The sequence below is a fragment of the Oreochromis niloticus genome, linkage group LG13, assembly GCF_001858045.2.
Source record: "Oreochromis niloticus isolate F11D_XX linkage group LG13, O_niloticus_UMD_NMBU, whole genome shotgun sequence".
NCBI classification, from domain to species: Eukaryota; Metazoa; Chordata; class Actinopteri; order Cichliformes; family Cichlidae; genus Oreochromis; species Oreochromis niloticus.
This window is the reverse complement of record NC_031978.2, coordinates 15,150,703-15,171,805: the sequence shown is the minus strand read 5'-3', so window position 1 is coordinate 15,171,805 and position 21,103 is coordinate 15,150,703. Positions and strand designations below refer to the sequence as shown.

The 21,103-nt window shown below is 38.0% G+C and overlaps 1 protein-coding gene across 12 annotated transcripts in view; it reads left to right on the top strand.

Annotated features, from left to right (window-relative positions):
- The window catches only part of LOC100697845 (protocadherin-15), a 217,328-nt gene that overhangs the window by 152,086 nt on the left and 44,139 nt on the right, over nt 1-21,103 (top strand). For all 12 annotated transcript variants that reach the window (XM_005474209.4, XM_025897607.1, XM_025897603.1 and 9 more), the window contains 3 exons: nt 3,324-3,464; nt 4,814-4,926; nt 20,774-20,883. In XM_005474209.4, coding sequence (XP_005474266.1) covers nt 3,324-3,464; nt 4,814-4,926; nt 20,774-20,883 — 364 coding nt within the window. The remainder of the gene's footprint in view (nt 1-3,323; nt 3,465-4,813; nt 4,927-20,773; nt 20,884-21,103) is intronic.

Genomic DNA, 21,103 nt, shown 5'->3' with positions numbered 1-21,103 from the left:
GAAAGGGGGGTGGGAGGGGGCTCTGACTGATGATTTCAGACCTGCATGTTTCTGTCAGAATGTCATTTCACATGATGCATTTAAAAGATGTTTTCAGGACCTCAGTGCTCTTATTAGAGTTGCAGTGCTGTGTGAAAGTTTATTCCAAACCAACTCTAACTGCAAGGTGTGCATCTCCATTTGTATGAGTCATTCACTCGCCTCAGTGTCAGATTTCCTCAAACTCCTTTGCCTCACTATCTGAGCAGGATCTGTTGGGAGCTGTCTTAATATAGTCTGAAATCCAAGGAACATTGCTCCATGCAGAAAAGAAATTGTGACAACCGGAGGAGACTGGAAATGTGTAGATAGTACAGTTTTTATGAATTCTTGTCTTAGTATTATTTAGCTGAGAAAATCTTCATATTTTATTGGACTTGGTGACCCAGCAGTGTTCTCGACTGCACTGGTTTATTCCTCTTGGCTTTTATGTGTGATTTTTATATTTAAAGCAACATTATCAAATTACTTCAGTGATCAGATTTGATTATTGATTTATCTTTAAAAACTTTCAGAGTCAAAAATAGAAATTTGAATTTCCCAGCGACCTCCTCGCCATGTGCTAGTCGTGTCCAGCTCTGGATGTTTTTCAGAAAGCAAACTTGATGCTTCTTATTAATAGCACAGCCGCTGGTCGGATCTCACCAGGTCTGAAGAATTTTGCATTCTCTCTGCAGCATGTAAACACAGAGATACTGATTCTTGTCAGTGCCAGCTGTAGGTGGTTGAGCATCTCAAGAATGTCACAGTCACTAGTGCACATCTTACCTTTCCTCCCAGAGAAAACACTCCCACATCCTGGGTTTCTGTCTCTCAGGAGGTACACCTGTCCATCCGTTAGGTGATAGTGAACTCGTAAAACCCAAACCCTGTGTATCATCATTTGTAAAGTGAGGTCTTGTTTTTTCTTTCATGATCACTATTCTAACGGACAAAGATCTAGCAGCACTAAAACACAATTCGGAAATCATCCATATCTTCCCACGAAGGCATGGAGTGACATGGGAAAATATTTTAACGGAGAGAAGTGTTGGATTTACTAACAAGGGCTGACTAACTCAGTTTCTGTCATGGACACACCTGTTAGGTGGAAAGAGTCTAGTGATTAGTCTAGTGATTTCTAAACATGTCAACAAATGTCCCTCTCTGTTAAGCAGGCTAGCAAAAGCCTGCCAGCATAATAAAGAAACAGAATTGTCATGTTAATCTGATACATGTAAGCAATGAGTGTGTTTTGTGAAGGTTTTAATGCATTTCTCCTGAATGAGTTTTTCTTTTTTTTATTATTTTTGTAGAGGACATTTTGTACTTTTTTGTAAAGCTAGCATAATACCTGTCCACCTGCACCTCAGGAGAAGTGATACTAATGGGTTTTAAAAAATAAATGCATTTTCTGCACGCCACTCAACCCCATAACGTCAATGTTAATATCACCCTGAATGAGAGAGGAGATCACCATGGAGACAAATGTTCCAGTATAAACCTTTTATTCTTCAGGGGAAGATTTAAAGAGTCTGTTATTTTTGAGTCTGTTGTTTTTTTCTTTCTTCTGTGATTGGGTTGATCATGACAGAGGAAGTTTTTCTTCTTTTAGCGATTCCCATTTCCTCAGTAACCTTCTAGTCACTTACAAGTCAAATGAGTCATTTGTAATTTCCCAAAACTAACAAAATAAGTCGTATTGACGTGTTGACTTTATTACACTCTCAGATCAAGGCTTGCTTTTGTGTTGCCTGTCTCTGAAGCATTGTTCAGTGCCTCTCAGGGCTTCTGAGATTGATCAGTTTTAATGAATTTGCTATTTTTATGTTGAAGAGAATTAGAAATAAACACCCACACACGTCTTATTTTTAATTACATTTTCTTCACTTGTTCAACAGTGATTTTTGTTTTTTTCCCCCTCTCTTACTGCATTTGAGCTTTGCTTGTCATGCATGACATTTTGGGCGCCTGTTTGCAATGTTAACGACAGTGAGTTCACTCAGGCGGTGTCTATAAAAAATTCATATCCCATGTGTAGAATGTCATACAAGACCAAGTGGTTGTACAGCTGAACGTTTCTGTGGACAAGGCAGACAAGGGGAAAAATTCCTGTAACAACACTCAGCAGTTTACATATTTTTGTACATCTCTCCTGAGTTATGTGGAACACCAATTGCTTTAATTTCTGGTATCTACTCATGGAGTATGAAAAGCACTCTTTTCCAGTGAATAGTTTTGCTGTCTGGGTTTTTAATTTTATTATTTTATTTATTTATTTACTACATAATGATCTTATTTTTTTTATTTCTGTTTATTTATAGCAATATGCTCTTGATATTAAATTAGACACTTCAAATGAGAAATTATGGGCACAAAAACCAGATGTTGGAAATACCAGAGCAAAGCTGCTGCCATCACTGCAGAGGTCTTACTACTGAAGCCAGTGGGGGATATTTTTTTTCCGTAATTGGTGGTCCTGGTCTGACATCTTTTCAATTAAATGTCAGAAAACAATCTGAAGAGCTTTTAGAGATTGGATTTTTTTTTTATCCCCTTAGTGAATTCACTCAGATGGTTTTGTAACCTCTAAGAGACACATTTTTGTTAGTAAGCCTCCCAAGAGATACACTGCTACTACAAGCTTTACCTCTCTCTAGTTCCAGGTTTTACCCAGTCCCTGAGGAGCAAAAGCTGTTCAGCCAAAGAAGGAAAGCTTCAAGAAGATTATTAAAAATCAGACTCAATTTTAGGTCCACAGGGAGGGAACTAGAATAAGATAAGCTATAGAGATGATTAGTAATCAGCAACCATGGTTAATGTTAATCAGAGGTTCATATTGAAGTCCAGGCTGGTATTAATGAATGCATGTGTTACCTTGGAGACTAAAAAGATGAATTTATGAATTTTTGTTAATATTATCTCCAATTAGATTACTAGATTTGAACCAATGAATAACAATGATTTTATTTAGGAGTATCTGATGAGAACCAAATTATGATGAAAAGCTCTCACTTCTTAAAATTGACAAGAACTATTATAGAGACAGGAGCATTTTTTTTAAACATAAGCCACTGCAGTTCTGTTGCATAATAAAATCACAAAATATAACATTTATGAGTCGTGTTGCTAAGCAAGTACTTTCACTAGTCCTTTATGGCCTGACTGCATTTTGTATCAGATTACTTTGAAGTACCCTGTCTTCATCATTTTTCTTTTCATTTGAATATGTGAAATGTGGGGTCCAGATAAGTGGATTGTTATTGCATTGATATTGTTCGTGCGCTTCTTTCTCCTTCCTCCAGGGTACTCCTGCCAGTTTGGTTCGCTACAGAGTGGATCTGAACAGATCGCCATACAGTGGGAGTATTTTTGATGTGGAAGCAGAAACAGGGAGAATTATCACGAAGGTCAACCTCAATGAAGAGCCCAGTGTCACCTTTAACGTGAGTGACAGCCATTATGTCAGCAGAGGTGGTGATGAGATGCCTCTGCTTAAAGTGTCAGTTTATCACTTCACAAATATTTATGTTGTTCAGTCACTTAATGGTTGCAGAGATGACGCAGAAAAAAAGGATCTGCTGTTTAAGCTTTTAAAGGAGTTAAAGCTGAATTATGTTTAGGTGGGTGGTATGTGTTATTGTGACATCTGTATGAATGGCTGGACCCAAGGTTTCATTTTAACAGGATGACCACTGCTATTTACCTTCCCTGTCAGAGCCTTAAATTTTGTGGTTGAGTGGTTTATAGCACATAAGAAAAGCAGTGTGCTAGTGGCAGTAAACAGTGTTTAGTTATGATTATCAGCTGAGTGATTGTGAGAAATATGATATAAGATACAGTGGCTGTGCTGAAAGCCTGATTATCACAGGACATTATATAGCTGGGGAAATAGCCAGTGATTGTAATTCATGACTGACATAATTCAGCTTTAATACTCTACTCAATAAAGTAGCACTTTATTTGGCTGATAAAAAAGCCATAAAAATCAATTTAAAAATATATTTATTGGCTTAACAAATTCACAATAATTTGACACGTAGAGTTAGTAATGACGTGATATAACATGTAATCATGACGTGATTGCAGCAGTGGAACTAAGAATTGATTATAATGGTATAATGATAAAATCATCATAGTCGTAGTGCTATCTTTTGTCTGTCTGTCTTGTTTTAAAGTGATACAAGTTCCACTAAATTTTAGTGGGTTAGAAATGTGTGTAGACTTTTTTTAATATGATACTTTAAAATCAAAATGTTATTTGATTTTAACTAACTTGTCTCTGTGACAAATAATATAGAGTTTTCTAGATGAAACAAATCCCCTCCCAGGCATTTTACATAAAGCTATTTTTAACAACTTCCAGTGACTTTACGTAGGCTTGTGGGTGTGAACACTTGAGCATTCGCTGCAGGATATTGTGCCCTAATCTGTCTTTTTTTTTTCTTTTACTTACACTCTTTTTTTTAAAAAAAGAAAAAACATTTTTATGTTCATTCTCTTTCAGCCCCACCCTCCCTCCCTCCCCCTTCCCCGAGCTCCTTTCTCCACAGTCTATGAATGTAGATCAATACATTCATTCTCACTCTCTGGGAGCTTTGCAGCCTGCTCGCCAGAGCAGATTTGCCATTGTGTCTTTATTAGGATGCCGAACATGTTTGCAAAAATGACTGGCAATCCCCAAAAAAGGAATTATTTGTGCAGAGAGCAGACGTTGAGACTAAAAAATGTATTAATTTAGTGCTTGCATTTGCATGTGTCTTTTGTTCACATGTTTTCTCTTGCTCCTCTGCAGCTCTTTGTGATAGCCTATGACAATGGGGAGCCAGTGAAGTCTAACAGCACTTTGGTGGAGATCACAGTCCTTCAGCCTTCTCGCATCCCAATCTTCACCCAGGAAGAGTACACGTAAGTCTCCTTGACACGGCTGTTGATGTAGCTGCCTCCAACCTGTAACTTCACACACCAAAGAGCAGCTTAGGCTGTAGTGCCAGACAGGGGCAGTAGGTGTAAATCGCTGGAGAAAGTGGACAAGAACACTTGAAGACACATTTGTGTCTGTGGTCACATCACATTCATCTTCCATTCATCATTCATCAAAGGGTTTGAGGTCACAATTTCATAAACATTTATAACTGTGTTAATGATGGCTTTCTTTGCGTTATTGTTCTCATGTCATGAATATTCTGCAAAGAGATATCATTTCTAATACGGCGTCTCCCATCTCCATGATGCTCTTCTCTGTGCTTGACTGATCACTGAGTTTTATATATAAATATATATTAGAGCTGCAGGGTAGATGCTGCATATCATCGCTGCTGTAAATCACATTTGTGTCTGTCTGTGGGAGAAACAGGGCTTTCCTCTGAGTTTATTAAGAGTCTCTTTTGACAAGATTAACCACTTAGACTGTTAAACTTGCAGAGGAAGATGCAAGATGAGAAGACATAATCTACGGTGGCCTAAGATGACTAGTGGATTCGCATACAATATACCCTCTATAGACATGCTCATCTACAAGGTTGGGTGGGCTGATAATACTCTGACTCAGAAGGAGGCCAAGAAGTCATACATAATTGAATTATATAAATGTAATTAGAATTAAACTATAATTCAAAATAAACATGGATTGTTAACCTGCCAGCTGACAGTGCTGAGAAAAATATTCTTTGATGAGGGCAAACTAGTGTTAACGGTTGTTTTCTATTTCTTTTTTTTTTTTCTTTTTTTTTTTGCTGCTGTAGGTAAAGTTCTGCAGCATTCAGACTGTGAAGCGTTAAGGTCTGATGGCATAGTTACCTGGCACATTGCGGTCATTAGGAGCTTAAAGTAAAGCTTGTTTTAAGTGGATTGATTTACTAGCTTCTATGTCAGTTAGACTAGGGAGTGTTGGCAGACTGTCTTCTGCAACAGAATTTGGTAGGCCTTTATGCATAAGACAGGGAAAAGTAAGTCCTCACCAATCTGTCAACGCAGCACTTGAGGTTTTATTTCTTTGTCTGTGCATGGCTTTGTCTTTCAGCCCATCTCACCTTTGGTCATTTGTACCTGGTAGAGTGTGTGTATATGTGCATTCCTCATATGGTTCAGTGTGTGCACACCAAATAAATGCTGCCCTGATGGTTTATAATCCAGCACTTTGTGTGTGTGCTTACGTTCTTCCGTTGCTCAGCTTTATTCAATGATTGATACACAGGCACAGTAACATAGTTGTTGAAAGGCTATTGATTAATGCTTTGAATAAGTGGTATGTCTGAAGCACACTCAGAAGGTCGAGACCCTAGGCATAGACCTCTGTAGGGTTTCACATTGACAATGCTAACCAGACGCAGTGGAAAGCCTGCTCTAAATTATGAGCCGTGAAAGCATTAGCCAGGTGCTTGAGCCTCTCCTGCTGGACAAGGTTCTCTCCAGTGGAGAGTATCCAATCTGCTCACTCGCAATGATCTGTCTCCTCATTCCCAGTCACTCTATCTCTCCACATTGTCCTCCCCCCCAAGGAACCTTCTGAACACAAATCACTTTCTAAATGTCCACTGAAGATCTCGTCTGTCTCTGTGAAGGCAGTTAGTTATAGCAGCAATCAGGTGAGCTATGCCTACAGCACCAGAGCACACAATTAAAACAACTCTGCAGGGCTTTGGCTGACTTAATGATTTTTTTCTACTGCTTTATGGTTGGTCCCCTCCATCTGTCAGAGGGAAATGAGAAGCTCCCAGTCAATGCTGGATAAAATAAATGGCTTATGCCGTAGTTGCTGCTTTAGCGGCATGTTACCACTTGCTTTTCAGAAGAGTTTAGATAAACATCTTGTGTTGTTTTTGTCTGTCTGAAATGTAGATAAAAGCAGAGTATTTACTCAAACCTATATCTACTATGAAGCCATTTTCTCGACACAGTACGCAGTTTAGTGTTGTCTTATCGAAATATGCTGAGTGGGAGCATGTGCTGCTCTAAAACTTGTGTGTACCTTTCAGCACTGATCATGCCTTTCCAGATGTGCAAGCTGCCAATTCCATAAGCACTGGTCCACCCACATAGAATCAGAGTTGTGGGCTTTTGAACTGAGAGCTAATAACAAGCCACATGGTTCCTTCGGCATCAGTGTTTTCTAAAAAAAAAAAAAAAAAAAAAAAAGTTCAGATTGTGATTCGTTTGACCACAGACCAGTTTCCATTTTGCCTCACTCCCTCATTTAGAGCTTTGGCCCAGAGAGGATGATATTTCTGGACCATGTTTACACATGGCTTCTTCTTTTCATGGGAGAGCTTTAACCTGTAACTGGGAATAGCACGGAAAATGGAGTTCACAGATAATGATTTGTGGAAGTTTTCCTGATCCCATGCAGTGATTTCCGTGACAAAATTGTATGTTTTCAATGATTTGTTTTGATTTTAATTTATCATATTATGCCCTGTAGATGATGAGATATTCTAGTTTTCACAATATCATGTTGAGAAACATTATTCTCCACAATTTGTGTATGAAGTTCTTTGCAGATGATGAACCTCTGTCCATCTTCATATTTGAGAAACTCTGCATCTTTGGGTAGAAAAAGAACTTCTTAATCATGTTACTGATCTTATGCCAATTAACCTGTTTGGTACAAAAATGTTCCTCCACCTGTTTTCATTAGTACAACTGACTTTTTCAGGCTTTTTTTTTGCCCCTGTCCAAACTTTTTTGAGACATATTGCTTGCCATCAATTTAAAAATGAGCCAATATTTTTCATAAAATGGTAAAATGCCTCAATTGGCTATTTTTAAAATATGGATTTTATAAGATTTTGACATTCTACACAGAATCCCAAAGTTATTGGAACTGAGATTGTATATTAAACTTTATCTTCTTCCCTTCTCATCCTCACTTTCTCTTCTCAATCACACACAGCAGATTTTCTGTTCCTTTTGCCTTCTTAACTGTCAGACATCAGTTCCTTGCTGACTTGTTGATTCAGCAGCTGGAATGATGTAATTACTATGCTTTAGCTTTTAAAGGCAACAGGACGACAAGTACTTGACACTGTTTAAATATGTGATATACTTGAACTAATTCTCTATTCATTTAATGCTTTTCCAGTGTGTTTTTATATGAAAGATTGTGAAGAGATTAATTATATCAAAGTGAATGAGCAGACAATGATTTTGCTCAGTTTTTTGGGGGGTAATAAAGATTTTTCTGGAGCTTTATCATTAAATCAGAGTGAATGGCTCCTTTAAATGGAACTCACGCACACAACCCTTTGGGGAAGTCTTTAGCACTGGGCACATGGGAAGCAACTGAATATTTACTGAATATGTTTTTTCTCTGTGTGTCTGTGAGACTAGAGAGGAGGGCTAAGCTGCTATCTAACATGGACCCACTATGTGAATCCTCCTTCTTGTACTGAGGCTACATCTCTGGCCCTATGTTACAAACCTGTGATCTGAGCAGTTTCCCGTGCTGCTTATCTCCCCCACAGCACTTCGCCTTCTAAATCTACTCTAGATCACATGAGACTTTTGCCTCACTGCTTCTGAGTATGTCATTTTGCTCTCCTCCACTTCATCCTCCTCCCTCCCCCCTACCTTGCCGAGCTCGCGCATCCCCCGAATTTTTCCTCTCAGCTTATATCTCTGTCGGTTTCTTTCTCACTTTGTCTTCCCTTTGCATCTCTCCTCATTTTATAGTTCTTCATTTTCTCCTCAGCAAAGGGATGTATTTCTGTAAATGTCAGCTGTCACTTTGGTGTAAGTTTTGTGCTCATTATGACTAAATATATGTTACATTACTAAACATTTAATGCTATTTGTTTTTGGGAGTTATTTTAAGCATATGTCTCTGGAAATCATTGTATTTTTATAGCACATATGCAGTCTTATATAGGGCACTTTCCTTCTTCTTTATGTTGTATTAGAAAAATAACTATCTTATCATAAATGAGATGCGTTTCATTCTACCTGCACACTTTCCAGGAGATTTCAATAATTGGCCTTTTTTACTAAATGGAAAGAATATCATTATGAAGGTAGGGAGTTGTTTAATGTCATGACATTATTTATTCCTGTTAGTACAGCCTTCTGTAGACATACAGTGGCTGTTATGCCATACCTGTCATTAAATAGTTTAGTAATCTTGGTAAGAAGCACTACAACACATCATCAAGCTATGCTCTTATTTATACTGTTAGCACAATGAAGAGTGTCAACATTATCACAATAAACAACATAGTGTCACTGCTTGCACTTGCACCCACATTCCCACCCCAAGTAATTAAACCATTACACAAAGTGGCAGTATGCTAAAATTACATTACATGTGTGCATATCCTTTTTTTTTTTTTTTTTTTAAAGAAATTAGCTGTGGCTCAAGACTTAAGCACAGTCCTTTAGAAACAACTTTGTACAGCTTTGAAACATAACTTTTCCCTGTTTCTTCATTAGACGTTGTTACTCTGGTCCTTAATGTGAACGTCAGTGGTAATAGTTTATAGTGTGTAATTCTGTAGTGCTTTAGTCTGCAGTTTTTTTATATTTATAGACCACAGTGTCTGCATAAATTCCCTATAGATGCCCTCTGACCACAGTGACTGATTTAATGTTCTCAGTAATCTGACTCATAAATGGCTACACTATGCCTCAACTAGCAAGATACCCTGTAGCTTGAAATACTGGTCATGCTGGACTCCACAGCCATTTGCTACTAATCAAAAAACACTGAGTTAGCCTTCACATTAAGTAAGAATGTACTCCACAAAACTATTACTGCTCATTTTAGATAACTAAAAAGGAAGACAGCTACTCAACTACATATCCTCCATCAACTGTTCCTGACATCAGGTGGAAAACTGCGTTTATCATTTTTAGACAGAACCAATCCAAATCACATTTTCATTTCAGACAAGGTTGTAATTCTTAAATAATTAGTCAGATGACAGGCTTTCATAGCATACATCACTTTTATTGGCAGCCTTCTTGGAACTGCTGTTTTGCCAGACATTTATACAAGTGATAGAGGTGTTCACAGCCTACTCAGCTATGGTTATTGCCAAGCATTTAAAGGGTTAGCTGTAAACCCTACAGTATGCTCACCCACACAACCGCCACTATGCCTCTCTGAAAACCTACATTTAAAGAAGGGAAAAAAGCCCTCTCCTTTTCCATCTATCTGTCATGCTTTTCTGCTATCCTTTCTTCCTCCTCCTGAATCACAGCTGTAAGTTGGGGAGCTCTTTCATGCTGCTGAAGGGCATGATTGATTTTTAGCCGCAAGTTTGAGTCTGCTGCCCTGAGCCTTAAACATCTAAACACTAGAAACACACTGACCTTTCACTTGTCTCTGCTAAACAGGCAGGCATCACTTGGCTGTCTAACAGACGCCACGTCTCATTCACCACACAAATCCCAAATATCACATAAAGGTCGATGCTGAGAGCCGGGAAAGACAGCAGTATGATAACTATTATAGGCTCAAACTAACTTTCCAAATAAGAGTCAATAACTATATAGAGCAATTATGTGTAGAAACGTTGTTTGCATTTGATAGATGAAGTTTTGAGTCGGCCACGTGCAGCTCGACGATAAGTCAAGTCAAGTGGCTTTATTGTCATTTCAACCGTGTGCAGTGGTACAGTACACAGTGAAGCGAGACAATGTTCCTCCAAGACCGTGGTGCTAAATATAACATATAACAGTCAATCAACACAGGACTACATAAAGTGCAAGTGTGCAAAAATTGCAAAAAACAAAGTGCAACACCAGACAGAACAGAACAATACAGACACAAGACAGTGCAGACACAACAGTGCAATAGAAAAGTGCAACAATGACAGTGGGTTGTGCAAAAAGTAACTTGATGTATGAAGGTATGCATGTGTGTCTGTGTATGAGATTGTGTAGATAAGTGCTTGAGGCAGTGACGTGTATGAAGGTGTGTGTGTGTGTGTGTGTGTGTGTGTGTGTGTGTGTGTGTGTGTGTGTGTCAGTCCAGTCACTGAGTGTTCAGGAGTCTGACGGCTTGGGGGAAGAAACTGTTTTGCAGTCTGGCAGAACATGAACTATAATAGTCTCTTAGTTTATGCCACGACTCACACATGATATCAAATATAAACAGAATTCATATTTAGTATCATATCTGACTTAGGTTTTGAGCTCCGCCATGCATCCCAATATTTTAGGACATGCTAATTCAGTATAAAGAAATAAGAACTCACATTGTTCTTCTTTATATCATCATTGCTATATAAAGTATTTCTGAAAAAGACATCTGTGTCCTTCTTGCTTGAGTGAATTTGGGCTCACAAGATTCCCATAATGCTTCCAACCAATACGAACTCCTACAGTTTTTTTTTTTTAGGCAAGTAAATCCCAGCTGGCTCTCTCCTTTTCAATACCACATCAGGTCATGTTGTCCAGCGTTAAAGCAAAGTAGTTTTATCTTCTCATGTGCCGACCTCAGACATGTGACTGGACCCTCACTCACAACATTAAAAAGGGGTCTTTATAGTTCGTGCTGACCAGCCCAACGGAATTTGTATGCTGGCTTTTCTCTATTCTGCTAGGTAGAGTAGTACTAATCTTTCTGTGAGTAAAGCCTCCAGGTGTTGATGTAGTAGAGTGGCTAATTTGAGTGTAAAACATACAGAAGGGCAGCAGTGCCCTCATGGCACCTTGTGATATCACATTGCAAGCCTCAAAAATCTGGCCTTAGTTTGGACAACACAGTCATCCGCCAGCATCCAAACATTCGCTGGCAAGGTCTCGTCTTGTATGCGAAATAACCCGGTGGATGATATGTGAAGTGATGTCCTGTGGGCTGACATGGCTAACCTGGCAAACAGCGTCTGGCTGCACAGTAAATGTTAATTTGCCAGCTTTGCCAGTGTTTTTCATATTTCCCTCAAGAAGACGTTTTTTTTTTTATTAAAGCCGCTTTTCTTTCTTGTGGAACGAAGACAAATAGGCTGCTGTGAATACAAATGAAATCGTTCGTCTGGTGGATAAGTCCCTGGTAGTACAGCACGGGGAGGAGCATGATCAGAAAAAGCTGTAAACATTGTTCTCTCATTTTATAGAACAGAATGCTATAATTTGAATACATAGTTAAGCATCACTTCATGCCAGGAGTGTCAGATTTCTAAGAAGTTTATTAGTAATTTATTAGATTCTCTTTTTTACAAGAACCTTTTGGTAACTGTGAGTCATGAGTTCATAAACATTGCTTGTTAATATCTGCCTGCATTACATTTGGTATACAGCTGAGAGAGACTTTGCTGGAGTGTGTAATGAATTTGTCAATTGTAGACAAATTTAGAAATATGGGGAAGCCTCGATCGTTTCAAGAAAAACATATTAGTGTAGTTTTGAACTGCTCTACATTAATGATAATATTGTGTTTGAAAGCTTGCAAGTTTCAAGTCACATTGCCTGTGCAGTGCTGGCAACCTGGAGGCAGATACTTGCACTCGAGCCATAAATTGAAAAGTGCCAAATTACACTTTTAGATCAACATGTAATGTAACAATATTGCCTCAAAAATGGTGAAATAGCTTGAACTATAGTGAATGCTAAATGAGATTTATAATTAAACAAAAACATATGTTGCCACAGTATATAAATTAAACAGTACTTGGCAAAAAGTTATTGCACTTCAGCTGTTAAGAGTTTAAACTAGCATGCTGTACATTAACAGAGGCACTTTATTTTATTCAGATGCAATTTGCAGAAGGACGTCACCCAGACTGTGTTGGCTTTCTCAAAAAAATGAAGAACGTGTTTTCCTGTCAAAACTGATTGTTATTGTGAAATTAATTGTAGATTGCAGCAACATCATTAGATGTTTACAATCTACTTTAACCATTATAATATAAAGATGGCATGATTGTACATTTAAAGTGGCAATCAGTATGTTCTTTGTTCTTTTGTTTGCTTACTTGTAAAGTAGCCTATACAACTCCACAGGCAGTCATTTCCAGCAGACAGCTTAAACAATAAGGCTTTTTTTTCTTTCTGGAATCTGCACTTCACCCTCTAAGCAGTCAAAACTTGCTTTACGTTACTTTAAATGTTTTATTTTATTAGCTCAATCAATTCACATTTATGAAAGGGTAAAAAGTGCAAGAAGAAAAAAGGAATAATTAGGAGCATGAGGTACAGCAGTGATCTTACAGCAGGTGCTAAAAATGATCAGGCTGTTGCATTTCACCACTCTATTCTTGATGTAAATGTGCACTTCCATTTTCATAAGCATAGCTGTAATATCTGCTGTCCTTACCACCTGCTATTTTTTAAACTTATAAAGGTTTTTAGCTATAAGGTATTTTCATTTGTCTCTAATGCTATCTGGCCATAGTAATATCTATTATCTGCCTTCAGATTCGAGCTGCCACAGTATGTCTGAATCATTGCACAGTGTTGTTTCTCAGTTGAAATAATGCCTTTGACTCTCTGGTTAATCCATAGATAATATATTGGGTTTTTTTCTAGCTCTGTATTGCTTGAAAATAGGCTCTCGCTTACACATATAAGTTTCCACACTCCTACTGTGCTCAAAGCAAACACATGCATCATATATTGTGATTTCCATTTTCTGTATATGTAACAGCAGAAGGCAGTAAAGCAGTTGAAATGTCAATTTTATATTTTTGTTGAGTGTAGAGGGCTCTTAAGGAGTAGATGTATTCTGTATCTGTTTGATGTGTTAATGCTACTTAATGTGCATTTTCTGACAGACAGAATTACAGCTCCAACCTTTATGCTGCGCTTTTATTGTGGGCTCTTTGGATGTTTTTTTCTTCACATTGGTTGTATTATATTCTGTATTCTAGGAAGAGAATTGAGTCTTGCCAAAAAAGATAACTTTGAAATATCAAGGCTATCGTGGCACTAGTTTTCAAAACCTTTCGAATATCTTGAGTGGTCCAGGGACCCTATAATACCTTTATCTCTGTTTCTCACTTGCCTATTCCCACTTTGTTTCTCCACCCCTCTTTGGTCTTGCCAAACATAGCGTGTAATCTTTAAAGTCTGACCTTCAGTCAATAGCACACGAGACTTTAAACTCAGTGCAGTGATATTACATTATATGAAAGAGTTGTTAGCTTTTTATGTTGACATGCTTAAAAAAAAGAGGAATACATTTGGCCTTGAATACATTATATATGTTGATACATTAATTTTTATTAAATTGATTCTTATTATCACCTTCCATAAAAACAATAAAACGTGAATATTTTAGAAAAGTGTCAAAAACTTGTTTAAAACTTAAAATCAGATGGTTATTTATTAGGCAAATGAACTGAATACAGGCTTTTATACTCAAATTTGAGCCGACAGACTGGACTTCTGAGAAGTCAGAAATTAATCAAGCAAAATATTCATAAACATTAAAAAAGCAAAATGGTTATAGGGCAGCTATGGGATGAACCTGGATGGTGTTCTGAAAATTTGAAGGACTGTTCATTTTTAAAATAAACTGGCTACAGTGCCGTACAGTTCCCAAAATCTGGAACAAGGCTCTCATAAATAAATGCAACACTATAGAAGTCTCCCACATTTTTTTCTTTTTTTTATGTTGCTAACTAATTAATTTTAATATCCTGTGATAAGATTCACCCGAACAGGCTACTCACTGTGTAAATCATGCTGTGACTGAGCTGACTTTGCCTGGGCTGTCAAAATTCCTTAGAATTGCCACCTTAATGGAGAGCATGAACATTGAGTGTTTTTCCTCTGTGCCTACTTGTGTTCAAGCAGGAGCTGAAATGCATTCCCTGTATATAATTTAGTGCAAGTCAGATGAGTCAATGTTTGTCATTCGTAGAATTTGCTTCCAGGCAGGAACAAACAAGTTCACACCAGGGTGACACAAGAGCTAACTAACAAACTCTCGAGCACAAATCCACCTCAACAGTCATTGAGTTAGACTGATTTATAATTGTTGAACCAAAACTGAAGCGTACTGCCAACATCAACATTCAGGCAGGAAATGTATTGCAACCGTTTCCTGAGTATGTATTTATGGACATTTGCACACTGTTTATGCAATTTGCTTGTGAACACTTTACAGTTAAATGACTCATGTCTAGGATTTGATGTTGATCCAGACCTTTCGCGGCACTAAATCTGCATATCCACCAAAGGAGCACGGACCGTAGCAGAGACTCAGCAAGGTCACCATCCCTCACCTCTTGTTCTGGCTGTGATGCAGTGCATGAAAGAAAAGGGAAGGTGAGGTAGAAAGATAGTAGACACTGTAACAGAGGCCCCTGTGGTGCTCGACAAGGCTTATACGCCTCTGCCTTGTCTCGTAAGCATCACTTCTCCATTGGCCCTGGGGCAGAGTGCTCGCTGACACCTGTGTGCTGCCCACGCTTCTCAGCAGCATGTCATTCACCCTCCCTAATGTTGACACCAGGACTCTCTGCTGCCTGTAGATGTGTCAGCATCTTCCTCCTCTCTTTATTTTTCTTTCTCTCGTTTACTTTCTCTTTCTCTCGCTCTCCTTCTCTCTCTCTGGATGGCATCTTTGCTCATCTGAATACGAAAGAAATGAAAAGTGAATTTGGCCCTGCTCACTATATGATATTGCATTATGCATAATTGACTCTTTGAAATTTACTACCACTTGACTCTTGAATACACATTTTATTTGCGTTCTGATATCCTCAAGTCCCGGTATATTAGCCAGCTCATAACTCTTGACACATAATTATCGGATATTATTACACTTTTCTTTTCTTTTTTTTTTATACTCGCTTAGCCATCTTGCTTTAAGGCTTTTCAAGTGCCTGTCCATATTCCAGTTTATTTGTCCTACTCTGCCCTTCCATCTATCCAACTATCAGTAGGGATGGGAATCGAGAACCGGTTCATGTAGAAAACCGGTTGCTAGTAGTCCACTTCCTAAACTGATTTCAGTTCCTGTGTTTATGGAGGAAAATAGCGACACAGTCTACTGCATGGATATTGACTTTTTTATTTTTTATTTTTTTGCGCAAAAGGAAACATAACTGGTAAAATGGAAAACTGCATCCAGGACAGAAACTACCGCAACATGCTACTAACACAACTTTGGTTCGCAAGCATCTGCCAAGCTAACGCTAAGCTAGCCAAGAACCCAGAGTGAATGCCAACCTCAGCAGCCAGACCCTTGACTTCAACACATAACAAACAAATGAGCAGTCAGGCTGCAACCTCCCTTTCTACCTGTTCACAATCGCTTTTTTGTGCTGGTTTTTATCTTTGTTTTGTGCGGGCATCTGTGTATTCTACCAAGACAAAGATCTTAGATATGTGTATCCTCATTAGGAATTGTGTGTGATGTTGTAGTCTCAGATTTATATTGTTAAATGGTGATTATGAGATAGTGTGTTTCAACTATTTTACAGAGTAATGTGAAAGTAATGTAACAAGTAGTAGGCTATAACGAATTACTTTTTGCCGGGAGTAATTGAGTAATGTACCACATTACTTTTAAGTGTTGTGTGTAACATGTGTAATAATTACTTTTTTTTGAGTAACGACTCCAACACTGATCACAACAAAGAGGGGAAATACCTTAACAAACATGCATAAATGTTTGATCCACAGAACACAATATATTTGCATGAATGTAATTTCTTTATTGCTGCATAGCAATGGTGGTGACTCTCAAAACAGAGCCAATGAAGAATCAAATTGATAAGTGATATCGATAATGGAATTGGAATCTCTAATTGTTATCATGCGTATTGTTTCTACAAACCCTTGTGTCATTCTTCCCGTCTACATGTGGATGTACCTTTATACTAATCTGCACACTTCAGATGCCTTCACACCCTCTTTGTCATTTCGCAGCAGCTCACAACCCTCAGGCAGAGCCACTATGTAGGGAAGTGATAACATGTCAGCTCTGCCTCTTCCTGGCAATCACACCATGCAGCTTGTTGCAAGCGGCGCACAGTCTTTCATACCCCACTCAGACTTAAAGACCAACTGAGAAAAACCTTTGAATAGGTCAGCACAGGTTATCCTCTCCTGCTCTATTCCAAAGTTTTACCAAAGCCACAACTGCCAAAGCTGAAACATTTCTCTTACAAATAACCTTCGTTTTTTTCACTATAGAAAAATAAATATGACTTCAGAGTTGTGAAGAATAACTTTGGGAGTTCAGTATGCTAAAGAAATCCTCTTAAATAAGTCAAAATTTAACTAAAAGGGGAAGGATTTTTCATTTTTGTTTTTCTTTCTTCCTATTGTGGGTTTATGAATATTATTCATGTATTTTAACTCTTGGGAATAAAATGTTCCCATTAAAGGTTCCAGTGGAGCAATTAGGGATAAAGCATGTTTCTAATAATATGTCACCAAGAACGACAATGTAAAGGAGGTTTTTACAAGTCACCAAATTTGAGGATCTGCTCAAATTTGGTGAATCTGGCATGAAATTACAACAGAGGGGGTTGAAATATCAAAGGGAAAAGGTCATCACATGAGGTCCATTGCTTTTGGTAGATAATGTTTTCCATGGTCTGGTGTGATTGTGTTGCTTGCCTTGATTGGAGGGCCTGCTGCCTATAAAGCTCACCTGAGGTGGTTCGCGCTTACCTCCACCTCAGCTTATCTCGGGCTTCACGCCGGGTCCCAAATGTGTTATTTTTTGGATGCAGTTGCTGCAGTAGGAAGAGCAAAAAATCCAGCTTCAGGCCTCAAGAATGATACACAGGAGGCTGACACAAGTCGTCTTTTACAGGGGGGACACATTTTTAGCAGGATGTATGTATGAACAGCAAAGACAATATGAGTTCTTGGGTATCAGTTTCATATACTGACAACATAAAGACATATGCATATATAGATTTAGCATTTAATTTGATTTTTGTGATCTGTAGACCAAACACCATTAACTCCATTTAAACTTATTTACTTACTTACTTAACAGTATATAAACAATAAAGAGAGTACAGATACAATTTCAACCTTGGGGTATTGTCTTATCACTGTCAGTTGTTTATTTAATTTATTTATTAGCCTAGAAACACCAATTAATCCTCCTTTAGATCTTGAATCACTGGAAAATTAGTAGGGAGTACATTTACAATTACAATACCAATAAGTAATATATCTAACTGCATGTCTTTGGACTGTGGGAGGAAGCCAGAATAGTTGAAGGAAATCCATGCAAATGCAGCAGAAGATGCAAGCAAACAGATGGTGGATTCAAACTGTGCTTGTGCTTGATTGATGTGCGGATTGGCTTAACTAACAAAAACATAAATCCTCTGAAAATGGAAAATGAAGGTCATGTACAAAGGACTGGACTGAAAATTAGTGAAAAAGCAGTCAGTGTCTAAAGAAAAGTTTCCTTCATAAAAGCCAGGAGATCTATTTTTCAAGACCACGTTCAAAAAAAACAAAAAACAAAAGAAAAAGTCTGGCTGCTTAGAAGCAAAATGTAAAGAAAAGGTGGGTGGCGCAAGACTTTTTTACAGTTCTGTATTTAAAGAATATATATTTCAATTTCCGTGGTATTAATTTGCATTCTATGTTAATATGTACAGTATATAATACAAGACTGTGGATTGTAAGTCTACTAGCAGTGAAGTGAAGGTTACTTTAACCTCCTAAGACCTGAACTCTTTCATGGCATGCATTTTTAATTTCTCTTTGCTATTTGGGCTGATTGGGACCTGATGAATGTAAAAACAAAGAATTGCCTGATTTTTATTTTTTACCTGATTTTTGTTTCTGATAAAAATGAGATCCACATATGAGGACATTTGTTTAAAATTTTGATTGAACAGTGACAGTATAACATCACTGTTATACCCTATCAGGCCCTTGTGGAGCATAATTTAATATTTGGGTCTAGACAACCCAAAATGTGATGTCCACATATGTGGACGCCGGGTCCTAGGAGGTTAAAATTGAGGACAACCATTGTGTTGGATCCTGGATTCCGATGAATGGCACAGTTATGAGACTGACATTTTGGGCTGTTTTGCAGATCACTGTTCTCACATTGTCCTCACACTGCCTCTGTGTTTTTGTCAACCGGTTGTTCCCGAGCCAGGTAATCTACTTACGTGAAGACCACATTAATAAATTGGTTCCCATCACTGTGAAGCATGGCGTGGATGCCTGCTCCCGGATGCCACAGAGACAGAGCAATTATTCAGCGACAGCACAATAGCATACCCGAAGGGAAACCGAACAGAAGTCTTTTAGTATCATCCAAACAACACGTTATTGATGTGTCAATAACGTGGCTGTATTTTTGATGAAAGTGTTATTAATGCAGGCAGTCATTCCAGTGTAGGCCACAATAATATCTCCGAGGATGAATAGCGTGTCATTCTTTGTAAAAGAGAACGGCTCCTATTTTACAGATTTATTCTCTATCTAAAATGTCCTTGAGGATTGGTTGCCTTCAGAAACAGTAACTATAGCCAATAGTATGTATAGACCATTTTAAAACAACAACTTTTTGTCCTTCAACACTGTATTATTTGAACCTTTGTTTTTCTTCTAAAACTTGCTCCATGAACTGTTACACCTGCAAACTGTCTAAGATGATTCTGCGTGCTGTTTTACTTCATTGAGCAGTAAGGCCAGTGTAATTTATCGTCTCAAAACCTGCACATCTTTTCAGACAATACACTCCTCTGTTTCTGTTTGAATATAGCTTTTCTTGCTCTTCTTCTTCACATTGATAAATGGATTCAATCTTTCTCATTTCACAACTGCCATCTAAAATGGGAGAGTTGCTTTATGAAATTACAATAAGAGAAACTTAAATTTGCTGCATTTTGTTGTTGTTTCGTTTTTGTTTTTTTTTTCTCTATGGGAAAATAACAGACCTGTCAGCAAAGACGAAAGCAATAAAAGTGTTTAATTACATGTCATAAACATGGATAGTCGACAGTCCATGTTTTTCAGTCAGTGAACATATTCTGTTTAATAGAATATGACAGTCAGAGATTATTGTGAGCATTACTCCCACAAACGCTGTCACAGATTTCCTACCGCTGCTGTGAGTAATAGTCTAACTTTGAATAAAAACTGCAACACATACACACCATACATGTAGAGATGAGAGTAAAACCGAGAAAGCGCACACAGTATCACAAGAGGGTGTTGCAGTGTGATGACATTATCGTCTTCAATCATCCCTCACCGTCACACTGCTACGACAGGGTTCCCTGCTATTTAAGGCAGCTGTAATTTCTGTGGAGAGTGGTGACAATCATATCTGCTGGATATGATTACACACTTGTGTGGCTGATAGTCACGCATAACTGTTAAAAGAGTAGCATATCGACCCCAAAAAAAAGCCTTATTACATGATAACCATCCAGTTTCTTTGTAGTTAAAGGTTAAAGGGCTTTGGTGAAACTCGCTCAAGAAACAACATTTCAAAGAATGTGAGGAATTAATGAATAAATGATCGAGTGTAAAAGAATCCACTCACAGATTTACCCTCCCACTACCTTAGCAGTGCAAAATAAATCTGTGTTTAAAAATGCAAGGTTCTTAAATCTATCTGATTTAAGTACCCCACATTAGGTACACTAGGTTTTTGACATATTTGGCAGGTGGGTTGTTGGAAGCATCAAGGATGGAATAATTCTTGCAACAATGTTATAAAAGTCTGTAAAATGGACAAAATACACACCTTTTGTACCTTTTGTGTAGCTGCTTTTATATCCAGTTTTTATACTTTTGGTGTGGTACTGAATTTAGGTCCTCTATGTTGGGCAGACTGTTTGGTTTATGACTGTGTTTGATGTCTTCTCAGGTTCCCTCCAGTTAGTGAGCTGGCTCCTATTGGCACTTCAGTGGGGATTATTCTTGCTGCTGCTATCAATCAAACCATCTTCTACTCCATTGTTGCAGGAAACGAACGAGGTATGGCCTGCAGATAATACAGTATACAATGCAGTCATTTTGACCCTAAGTGATAAATTCCACTTTAGGTTAAAAAAAAAACAGTTTATTTAACGTGAAAATGAGATTTAGATTTTAAAATGCTCAGTGAAAAACATCTAGATGTTTGTTTAGAAGTCTGTGTATAGTCAGAGAGGACAGTATTGATGTACAGGGTGGGCCATTTATATGGATACACCGT